Consider the following 12,114-nt stretch of genomic DNA (forward strand, 5'->3'; position numbering starts at 1 on the left):
TCTTGCCTTTCTGTTACATTTCCAGGTACTGTTGCTGCTGGTTGGGGCCTGCGCTCTGAGAACCACTGCCCTCTGGAATCCAAGAATGGTCTTAAAGGAGTTTTCTTGAATCCCAAACACTGCTCACACACTAAAGCTCAACATGCATTTTGTTTGGGGACACCTGTAGCCTCTATCAGATTCTCAGAGGTGACCATTCCACTGAGTGGTGAGTAGGACAGTCTCCCAGGAGCTGGCCCCTTCGCATGAGCCCCAAGTGCAGAGGAGGCAGATCTCTGAGAAAGTTCTCATTTACTGCATCTTGTAAAAGACAATGTCTAGGGGATAGGGATTCCACCAGAGTGAAGTGGCAGCCTCGGGAACTTGACATAGCCACGGACCACACCTCAGCAATTGCGTCTTCTTAAAAATGGGGGTTCCTAAACCCTTCTAAAATGCACTCCTGCCACCTAACTTTGCCATCCAGAGCTGTACCCAGGTGTGGAATGCCCGGAGGTGTGTATTTGCAAGAAGAGCTATCAACATTATCGTTCATCAGTTGTTCGCATTTCTAATGAAGGCTACTCATTTGTCCGTTTAGAACCAACCACAGCTTTGATTATAATCCCGTGTATCCATGGCTTCTGCAGGACAGTCTCTATGAACTACTACTTTGTGAATTAGAAGAACTGTAACTTAATTGAAAAAGTAATTTAGGATTTGTTCCGGTCACCCCTGCCCTGATAAACCTTTGGCCTGATATACTTAATTGTCTATAATTACAAAGCACTGTGCGGCTCTCAGGAGCACAGTACGGGTTTCAATGTTTTTTAAAGCTTCCACCATAGCTGGCCTTGTGGCAAATTCTGGAAACTTATTTTTCATTATAATAAGCCCATTTTAAATGGATACTAAATTCCCTAAAATGGCCTAGGCTTTTAATAAAATAATGTAAGTAATGCCACACACACACACACAAAAATCCTGATTTATTCCCTGTTTCTCGTACATCATCGGTATCATTCTACTTAAAAACCAACAGTAAGGACTCCAAAAAAAAAAAAAATGTTTAGAATTTATAATTATAAGTGCGTGTTAATCTGAGTAACTGAAGTACAGAAAAGAGTTAGTACACCACAAGCATTTTCTACACTTTTATTCTGTGGTGATCATGAGACAAACACAGTCCAAACATTTAGACTTCTCGTCCTCCCTCCTGAGGACTATCTGACTCCATAGCTCATGCAACCCCATGTACCGCGGTCGTTAGGCTGGGAATAATGGCTTCTTAGCAGGACTCCAGTTTATCTTTCCGAATCCCTTTCTCCTCCCCCTCTTACAAATGCCACACACAGGTGGTTGAGGCGAGGTCTTCTTTACACTCACCACCAGGGGGGGTACAGCAGCACAAGAGCCTCAAAAACCCTCCTCCGGCTCAGCCTCCCCCTGAATCTAGAATCTGAACCTGGTCAAAGAGGGGGTGTTGCAACAAGCTGGCCCTCCGCACTCGGAAAGGATCTCTAATGCACACTAAATACTTCCGCACCTATGCCATCTTTAGCGGGGTCACACAGGTCTCTGTGAGAGCTGGATTTTTCAGCTTAATACTCCTCTGATTTATCCCTGCTCTTTGCCTACGCTCTCATTTCAAATTATCTCTGTGTCAGATCCTCTCCCAGGCAGGTGAATCATTCCCTGCTAATAAGTGAGGTGCTTCGGGGCGACGAGGTAACTGTTTCAGGCCACTGGGGTGCCTTTCAGTGCAGGATGCTCCAGGCCAGAGAGCTTGGGTCCCAGTTCCTGTGCACTAATGAATTTAATCGTAGCTGGCAGTCAGGGGAGTTGCCACAGAAGGTGCTCTAAGATGCATCCCCAATTAGCAACCTCAGTCAGAAACTACCTATGGGGAATAGGAGGCCCTGGAGGGAAGACAGCCCAATCCTAATTATTCCTGTAGCAGGAAGGGAGGTCCAGACTGGGGCTCCAAAGATAATAGAGAGTTGGGGAGGCATAAAGCAGCCACACGTTTAAGGAAGTAACATCAAACAAGGCTCCAGGCAGCCAAAAGCCACTACATTCACAATCCAGTAGTGGGATCAAGTAGTGTACTGAACATTACTCAGGGCTCCTCAGATAGATGAGAGAGCCCTGTGCGCCGCCCCAGCCCCGCAGACACACCACAGACACACATGGACAGGGACACACAAGCGCACACGCACAGTATATACTCTGCCTCAGTGAAGCCTTAGCACCTCACTGCCAGGACAACCTCCGGGAACAGATACGCATGTGTATGTAAGTTCATGCACACACATCGGCACCCACTGCCTGCTCGCCCCCGGGACGGTACCGGGAATGTCCCTGTGAATCAGCCAAGAAACGAGGGTGGGCCAGAGAAGCAGTGCCTAGCTCTCCTTGATGAGCCTGTCACTGGCATCCAGTGTTTCCCCAGGTCTGAACAAGAATCTTCTACTTCTGCCTGCCCCCACCATGAATCAAATCCAACTCCATCTGCAAACAATTCTGAGCCAATCCCTTGGTCGTCTTCCTGGGGCTCAGTTCCCTCTAGTACTGGAAGGAAGAGGGGAGGGGACACACCCCATATGATCTTACAGAACAACAAGGATTAGTGGGAAAGTGTTTTAAAACTAAATCACAGAGAAGCTCTCCACTCTGTGGCAGTCTTACACATATGTACAATGAGTTTACCAGCCCATAAATATATTTAACTGACACAACCTCATGCTGCAGTGTGTACAAGGGTCTGGGAGTAAAGGAACTGGCTACCATTCCTTGCTCTGGGCAAGCAGCCGCCTCTTTGCAATCTTCTTTTCTAAGTCACTACAAGGTGTCAGTGTCAATCATTACCCTCTCCAGGTCCTGCCGCAGGTGAGTGAACAGCTGCAGCCTCCTAAACAAGACATCCTGCTCCCGCTTCGCTAGATTGTCCTCTTCATCTTTCTTTGGAGTGATCAAGGGCTTGTTGAAGTTGACCTTCCTCTTCAACTTCCAGTACTGGTACAGGAAATCCACTACTTCCTCAGGCAGCCGCAGGGCCCTGGCCACATCCAGCAGGTTGACGAAGGTGTAGAATTCATCTTCCAGCTGTTGCAGCTTCTGCTTGCGGACACTCACCCGGTGGGCCTCCTCTTGATTCTGCTCAAGGCTGGCAAAAGGCTCCAGCGGATTCCGAGGGGAACACTCAGAAGCCCCATTCTCTTGTGTGGCCCCCTCACCGAGGCTCTCCTCCGGTTTTCTATGTGAGCTGTGCTTCGGGCAGTAGGACTTGAACTTGACTTCATCGTTCTCTGCCAAGATGGTCTTCATCTCCAGGCCCCGGTCGAAAGCACAGGTTACATGGAAGGCCGTGCGGCAGTTCTTCACAGAGCACTGGAAAGAACACAGAGAACGCGAGAAAAAATAGTTATGGAGCGACAGTGGCTAAAGGCCCTCCGTGCTGGGCACCCTCTTTACATCCACACACAGGAAGAGTGGTACTTCAAGCACGTGCCAGGAGAGGGCTCTCTACCTCAGTTAACCCTGGCATGTCTAGTCTTAAAAAAGGTACTGAAGGGAAGGAACTCTTTCCATGAAAGGTTTCATAAACGTAACCATCACTCTTAGAAAAGTAACTGCATCCGAAACGCCTCTTAAGGCAGACACAATTACACAAATGGCACATGTAGACAAAAGTGGCCTGGCACAGATTATAAAGAACATGGGCTCAATATGCAGAGTAAACTCTGAGGAATTAACTAGTTTTCCTAGATTTGAACTCTTTTAAAAGCGCTTATATAGGGACACCGGGGTAACTCAGTTGGTTAAGCATCTGCCTTGTGCCCAGGTCATTATCCCAGAGTCCACACTGGGCTCCCTGTTCAGTAGGGAGCCTGCCTTCTTCTCCCTCTACCGCTCACCCTGCTTGTGCTGACAAATAAACAAAATCTTAAAAAAAAATAAATTAGGGGCACCTGGATGGCTCAGTTGGTTAAGCAACTGTTTTTAGCTCAGGTCATGATCCCAGGGTCCTGGGATCAAGTCCTGTATCGGGCTCCCTGCTCAGCGTCAAATAATAAATAAATAAAATTAATTTTTTAAAGTGCTTATATAAAACGTTTGAAAAAGAATCTCTTCAGGAAAAATAACTACTACTCAGAGTTTTTCAAGGAACATGAATCCTCCTGCTAACTTCCAGCCAGGAAGGGAACACATGGGAAAATAAATAGTACACTTCTTCCAAGCAGCCAAGTCTGACAAGAGTGAATAAAAAACTCCTGGAAAGAACAGGTAAAAGGAGAATCGAGCACAGGAAGGGGGATGAGAACAGATTATAAAGAGGTGGAGCCTCTTCGCCAGTGAAGAGGCTCCACCAGATGCAGAAGGCTTCTGGGGCCAGGGGAGGCCCAGCATCACGAGACTAAACTGCAGTGTGGTAGAACAACTGTGAAGAACCCACTTCCTATGGGTCACAGGGAAGATGACCCAAAGACCAGGCCCCACCCTGCTGTGTCTCCCACCTCACTAAACACTGTCCCTCTCCCTGCCTGATCAGGGCTACAATTTAGAGCCTTGATGTAGATGGCAAGCCAGAGGCTAGCAGGAGAAAAGTCATTAACTTCTCCCCATCTGATCTCACTGGGCAAATCCCTGGAAGGAGATTTCCTTGTGGTGACTGAAGCCAGTCCCTTAAAAGCAACACTGTATTTGTGTGAGGCCAAGTGATCCCTGGGCACACCAAGACTGCAGAGAGGAACAGAACCCGGTGGCCGCAGGCCAGCTGAAAAGCTTAATTAAACTCATTCAACAGACCCTGAATCCCATAACTACAAATAGCAGAGGCTGGAGTTGGGGCTTTTTCCCCTGATCATTTCAGTATTTAAGAGGTGACACACTGGCAGCCATGATTTCTTCCATTTTTATAAAGTCTCTTTTACACAGAAGTACAGAAAATCCAGCTCCCTTCACCAATCTCATTACAAACACTTCAGGCACATGAACTCACATAAATCTGTAATTTTACCTATAAATAACCTCAATTCCAAGAAATGTGTGAAATCAGCTTTAGTGGCAGGCAGAGCAAGCGCGCGCGCGCACACACACACACACACACACACACACACCTGGCCACTATCATTAAAAGACAAAGTGCTCCTCCCTTTTAGCGCACAGCCAAGTGGGAAGTAAAAGTGGGAACAGATGATGAGACACTATCTGGGTTTGGCTTAAACTACATCTAACCAAAACGTTCCAACCTTAAAGAGGAATGAACTGCAGCAGAATATTTTATACAGGACTTTGTAAAAGCGCCAAACGGCCTTCCTCTGGGTTTTCCTATTCAGGTTGACTCAGCAAACAGATGTTACAGAAACATAAACCAGAGCCTTCCAGCTGCAGACATTTCAGAGAGGAATTCTTTAATAAAATCAATCTATTCTGTGAAGATATGAAAAATCATCCACCATACTTGGCCTCTTAGACTCCTTCAAATTAATGTTCTAGGAAAAAAAGGTCAGTGGCAACAAAAAATGTCATTTTACCATTGTTCTTTTCAAAAGAGAAACAGAAGATCTCATTCACCCACCTCTCAGAAACACCAGTTCAGGACCAGGATTGGTGTACTCAGAAAAGAGCATAAATTCTGTCCACAGAACATCAGCTAACATGGAAGGAAGTAACTTCCATTTCCCTTGGTCTCCCTCGGCTTGTGTTCTGCAAGTGCTCACATCAGCAGGTCTATGCAAGAAACGCACTTGCAGGGCTCTAATGCTTGTTTTTAATTCTGAGGCTTTTAAAAAATTTTCCCTTCCATTCTCTCCCCAAAAAGTCAGAGGGTTTTGCCATGTTTCAGTTTTAAACTGATTCAATTGATGTGCAAAAACCCTACACACAAGGTGTATAGCCAAATCCCACCACCTATCTCATGCCTCACCCTCTGAATACTTGCTACATTTTGGATCCTTGAACTCCAGTAGAGGTAATAATGAAGAAAAGTAGAAACACCAGGCTTACAAAATGAAAAATTTTTTAAAACCTCTGGTCAGTAGATAACTTTACTGAAATAAATATTACCCAAAATACAAAATGATTTTGCCCAATGAGGTCATTTCCTTAAAACCCAAGCCCAATAGTTCATATCTGTGCTGATCTGTTGTGTCGTCTGCATCAAAAGAAGCCACTCCAGAGGGACCTGCCTGGATGGATGGCTCCGTTGTTAAATTTGTCTGCCTTCTCTGAGAGTCAAGCCCCATGCTGGGCTCCCTGCTCAGCTGGAAGCCTGCTTCTCCCTCTCCCACTCCCCCTGCTTGTATTTCCTCTCTCGCTGTCTCTGTCAAATAAATAAACAAAATCTTTTAAAGAGAGAGAGAGAATCCACTCCAAAACAATGCCTCTCTCTGCTCTTAGCATGTGTTGTGGAGACCAAAGACCAGCCCATGGTCCTGCGCCGTGGACCTCCTACAGGAAGAGCTAGAGTTGGCCTCTATTAGGGCCAATGTCCACAACAAACAGCATATGAAGACCTGGGGAATGAAGCAGTATCCTAGTCCTCTTCAGTCATGACTCTAAATGCCAATAACAAGAGGCCTGGGGGCAACTGGGTGGCGCAGTGGGTTAAGCCTCTGCCTTCAGATCAGGTCATGATCTCAGGGTCCTGGGATCGAGCCCCGCATCAGGCTCTCTGCTCAGTGGGGAGCCTGCTTCCCCCCTTTTCTGTCTGCCTGCCTCTCTGCCTACTTGTGATCTCTGTCAAATAAATAAAAAAAAAACTTTAAAAACAAAACAAAAAAAACAAGAGGCCCAGAAATTAACCTCTGGAATGGAGTTTTTGAAAACCTGAAAAATCATTTACATTCCCTCCATAATTCTATCTACCTAACGTCTGTGTGTGTGTGTGTGTGTGTGTGGACACAGTTTGCACACAGCAGCTCTCGCCCACCCCCGACACCATCCCACACATGTGGTGCCTTGACGAATCAGGTATCCAACCTGGATTCAGGTAACAGCTTCTGCAAACAACACTTGGTGCAGCACCCCTCCAGTGTCCCTCTACCTAGCTGGTGCTCCAAGGACTCTATTCTACCAAACACGAAAGTTATTAGCACACCGAGCTGATTTTCAACAATGCACAGCTAAGGTCTGACACACCTCATGAGCACACTGAAACCAGCAGGATTGGGAGGCAGCCACAGAGGCGGGTCTGCCACCAGCCCTGTAAGGGCCACTGGGAGGGTGGCCAACACTCCAGCGTCCAGAATGGTTCTTCCCGGAAGGTGTCTGCCTGTGGAAAGAGCCTCAGTGCCAGGCTTGGGGCATAAAGGCAGAAACCAGAGACCAATGGGAACTGCCTTATGTCTCAAGTGGACTTCCGAGTTGCCTGTAATTGTTACAGCTGGGGTTCTGGTTACACTGGATAGAATCCACCAGCTAAAGATGTTTGCACTGGGCTCGAATCCTTCCTCAGCAACCTCAGAAGAGCTGTGAGAACCTTGATTCTAGACCTATCCCCAAAGGACCTGACAGTTCACAGAGCCCTCCCTCATCCAACCCCAAAACAGAGAAAGAAAAGACACTATTGTGACTAAGTGGATTACCTGTATGGAGGCCCCAAACTTCTCATTGCAGAGGCTACACACCAGCGCCCACCGACTGCTGGGGATGTGAGACACCTTCGTGATGGGTTCCATCTTCTCAGGGCTGCCAATGCTCACCTAGAGGCCCAAGGAATAGCAAGACAGGCTGGCAGAGGCCATCTGACAAGCAAGAGCTGAGCATGGACAGCAAAAACGTATTTTCCTACGGACACCCTACCAGCTGGTGGCAAGGGGCATGCACACACTCTTCTAGGGCAGGAAAATCCCTACTTCTGAGCATCTGGACAGTGCAGGTGCCAGCTCTGGGCCAGCAGCAGTAGAGAACCCAGAGCCCAGTCCCCATGCTCCATGCCCTTCCATGCGTCGAGGGCGGGGCGAGGGGGGAGGTGGTTCCTGTTTATGAACTCAGGTAACTAGTAACAGTCACTTCTCACCTGAGTGTCTGACAGCAAAAGATGGGTTTGTATCAGGACAATGCAATCTAACTCAGCCTCTGGCCCACAATTAAGTGGTCAAGACTGAAAAGCCTTCCTAGATGTATTTAAATAGTTTGTGAACAATGAAGTAAATACATACTAATTTTAGTATCTCCCTCAGTGAAGAAAACCATTCTTTCCAGTCAGAAAACATTACTACAATTCAAAGTGGAAAATTACCAAGATAAATAGGCATCCTGTCTGCATTCAGCCTGGATCACTAAACTCTATCCCTATTAATAACAAACCATGAGATTCAACGGTACCAGGACTCTAATCCAAATCATTCCCAGATAATATTCCTCAGGAGAAGAAAAATGCACCAAAATTACACCCCCCACACCCCCACAAAAAAAGTTGCAATTTAAATCACAAATGACAGCCTCATAGAGAGCCATGCAAATTAAATTAGTCAAGGTCTGGGACTTGAAATAAATTAGACCAGACCTGAAATTAAAGAGGTTGAGGCTAAGTTAGAATTTTAATAAAAATCACAAAAATTGACCTAAAGCAGTGGTTCTTTAACCATCTAGTGCTGCATGGAAGGCTCACCAAGCCCAGGGACTCAGAGCAGATCCCTAGGAAAGGCCAGAGCAGCACCCAGGCCAGACCGCCACAGGCCCACTCCTGGCAGCACGTGTCAGCAGTGGGAGAATCAGCTGGGACACAGTTCTGAAGTGGTTTGAACACAACCAAGAGTCCGACTCAATGCTGCTTCCAGTTAACATTCCCACAAATTTATGTACTAAGTCAAGAGGACAGTAAGCCTGAGATTCCGATTAAGAGGGAGGGAAAAAAAGACAACAATTAATAGGTGTCTTTTCACTCAGCGGCTATAATACCCCTATATATGAGTGGTTCCCCACCCCCAATCCCAGCTATAAAGCCCATAGTACTCCTAAGCTAGGCTACTACTAAGAACTACACCTACCTCAGGGATCCACAGAGCACAGCTGACATGGACCCATTTGGTGCCACTGCGGGTAGGCTTCATCGCTCCGCCTTTCTTGGGACACAGCAAACATTTTGGCTGAACTCCCAGGGCACACGTCCGGCACAGCCAACTGCCCTCCGGGACCTTGAGGATTCCATAACAGGCCTGTGAAGCCACAGCACATCCCCCAAAGAAAACAGAGAAAGAAGAAAGATTTATTTTTCCCCATGTATCTGTCATTTAAAAAACACCAGAAAGACTTTAACAGAATAGAATAGAGGTACTCCCACATCCACCTAGCTAGAGACCCTCTCCCTTTAGCAAAAAATGCCAGCCAGCCTCACAGCAACAGCCTGGAGGTATCTGGGATCTTCAGGGATAAACACATCCTTATTTACCAGAAGTTGGTCCTGAAAAATCCTGAAGGACAAAAAGCTTGACAGGAAACCTGCTTTACTCTATTGCTACCGGCACCCATCTATACCAAGTTTCTAAATATTGGGCAATAAATTCTCAAAACACCCCATGAGGCTAAGTGGGGGAAGCTTTTCCTTCTCTGATTTATTAATGTGGGTGGGATACCAAAGTGAGGGGAAAATGCACAAAGCAGTTGAGTCTACAAAAGCTATTCAATGAGATGGCCTATGAAGTAAGAATGAACTAAGGAGCATCTGCATTCCCACAGTCAAACAAAATCCGCTCACTAGACCCCACCACTCTCCCAAGTGAGCACAACATGCACAGAAAAATGAGACCCTGTAGACAAAGAGAATTTGGTGTCTTCAGCCAATATTTAAAACAAAACCTGCTTTGCACAAGATGGCAACATTACACCAGACAACATAAAACTACTGAAATCAAGGATTTTACCACTAAAGTCATTAAGATGGTTCAAAAATAAGAAAAAGCAAATGTTAAATGTGAAGAAACAAAACTGGGATGGTACCAGGAGCACATTCAGAACATTTAAAAAAACTAAATTATTCAGAACTTTATCCTTAAAGAAGCCAGAAGACAGGAAGTCAAGACACAGTAACATAGCTCCAATCCTCCAGACAGGAAAAACACAGCCACTCTGGGATCTGAATAGCGAGGACACAGAAAGGAAACCACAAGCATGAAGAGAGGAGCAAAGTAAAGCAACACCAAGACTGAAGCTTAGGAGCCGAGCCCTAGGTCGGTGCCATGAGTAAGCCACTGTCAACACAGACTTACTGGAAAAAAATTTTTTAACAGAGCTAAAAGACACTATTAAGTTTTCAAATACTAAAAAGGTCTGTATCAGGCATTCTAGAAAAAGTCACATTTTTAGAGAGAACTTTTTTTACTGGAAAATCAAGTCTATGCTAAATTTTAAAAATTAAATACAGTATGCCCTCAAGAGAAGCCTTCAAGAGCCTCCCAACAGGACGGTGATATAAATGTGAGGGCAAAGGGACAATGTCGCATGGCAGGCTGGGCGGAGGGGTGGGGCTGGGGGACCAGGGTCCCAAGTCCCAGTTCCAATGCCCAACCAGACGTTAGTGAACCCATTTATAAAAGAGGGGGTTCAACTAGTTTTCAAGCAGAACCCTTGTTTTCAAACAAAATTCTCAGGGAGGAAAAAAGAATGTAAAATGGCATTAAAAAATACTGAAACATCATCCAGGAAAGGAACACCAGCAACAAAACAGCAACACTGGTAGTCAGAGTGATCCTGACCCAACAAAGCCACTTTGAGAATTTTGTTATCCCAGGGAAACTTCCCAGATAATCTGAAAATCTAGTGCCAAAAGGTGGCCTGTAACAGAACTAGAGCAAGAGACTGTGGCCTCCTGTCTCCTTGTCAGGATGAGCTGACCAGTGGGGACGTCGTCAAGAAGAGGGGAAGCCTCCTTCTAGCAGAAGGAGTACACAATCAGCAAGAACTTCTCAGAACAAACCTGATTCTTCTTTCTGAGAGGTCGCCCAAAGAAGTATTCCACAGGAGTCTTTAAGTTTGTTTTAAATCTCAACATCAACAGTTGAATGATAGCCTTTTAAATCGCGAGTGTATATACAAACTAGTGTCCCCTCAGAAATCCAAATTACTTCATTACTGCATCAAGGAATACGTGAGAGAAGAGATGGAGATAGTCAGGAGCTTTTTAAAATCACGCAGCACCCTTCTTACTGATGCTGGACGCTTTACCTTTCTGTGGATGGTAGCCAACAACCACCAAATGCCAGTGAGCACGCGAAGGACAGTCAGTAACATTTAAGAAAAGGAATCTCCTTACTCTTCTTTTAACATCACAGTTTATAAACGAACACATTAGCAAATGTTATGGGTTGAACTGAGTCCCAAACAGATAAGAAGTTATCCTAATCCCAAGTCCCTCAGAATGTGGCCTTATTTGGAAACAGGGTCTTAACAGATATAACTAGTTAAGATGGTATCATATGGGAGTAAGGTGGGTCCCTAAATCCATCCGGACAGGTACCCTTAGGAGAACGTGGCCATGTATGAAGACAGATACACGAGAACACCGTCAGACAACAAAGGCAGAAACTAGAATTGTGCAGCTGCAAACCAAAGAACATAACTGTTAGCAAACCGCCAGAAGACAGACAGAGGCAAGGACAGCTTCCCCTATAGGTTTCTGAGGGAACATGGACCCAACAACACACCATTGATTTCACACTTCCAGTCTTCAGAATTGCAAAATAATAAATGTCTGTTATCCACCCCGTTTGTGGTATTTTGTTATGGCAGCCTAACAAACTAATACAGCAACCTAACCAGTTTTAGAAATTACCCCCTCCCCTGCCCCCAGTGTTCATATCTAAACTCAGGTGTGAGCCAGTTGAGAGGGGCTGCATATATTCCTCTGAAGCAAACCTTACTTCTGTGGATGGGAATAAAAACATTATGCAAGGGAAGAAGATCTCCATAGAGGATCCTCTTCTTCCAGATGTAAGAAAGTAGTAGGAAATACTTTAGACACTGTAAGAACCTATTAGGAACAAAAGATGTCGTCCACAGAGCACACCTCTTTCACTCACTTAGGACAGCAGGAAAACAGGCCCCATCTGGAGGGAGACCTCTGGCCTCCCTGGCAGCAGGTGAGCTTACACCCCAGGCGGCTCCGTTCTTTCTGGGCCTTACTGCCTACAT

General features: G+C 45.9%; 1 protein-coding gene across 11 annotated transcripts in view; it reads right to left on the minus strand.

Annotated features, from left to right (window-relative positions):
- JADE1 (jade family PHD finger 1) overlaps positions 1 to 12,114 on the minus strand; it is a 61,281-nt gene that overhangs the window by 10,390 nt on the left and 38,777 nt on the right. For all 11 annotated transcript variants that reach the window (XM_059168820.1, XM_059168849.1, XM_059168835.1 and 8 more), the window contains 3 exons: positions 8,976 to 9,143; positions 7,569 to 7,685; positions 2,848 to 3,369 (listed from right to left, as the gene is read on the minus strand). In XM_059168820.1, coding sequence (XP_059024803.1) covers positions 2,848 to 3,369; positions 7,569 to 7,685; positions 8,976 to 9,143 — 807 coding nt within the window. The remainder of the gene's footprint in view (positions 1 to 2,847; positions 3,370 to 7,568; positions 7,686 to 8,975; positions 9,144 to 12,114) is intronic.

Source organism: Mustela lutreola, chromosome 1 (assembly GCF_030435805.1).
Source record: "Mustela lutreola isolate mMusLut2 chromosome 1, mMusLut2.pri, whole genome shotgun sequence".
Taxonomy (NCBI): domain Eukaryota; kingdom Metazoa; phylum Chordata; class Mammalia; order Carnivora; family Mustelidae; genus Mustela; species Mustela lutreola.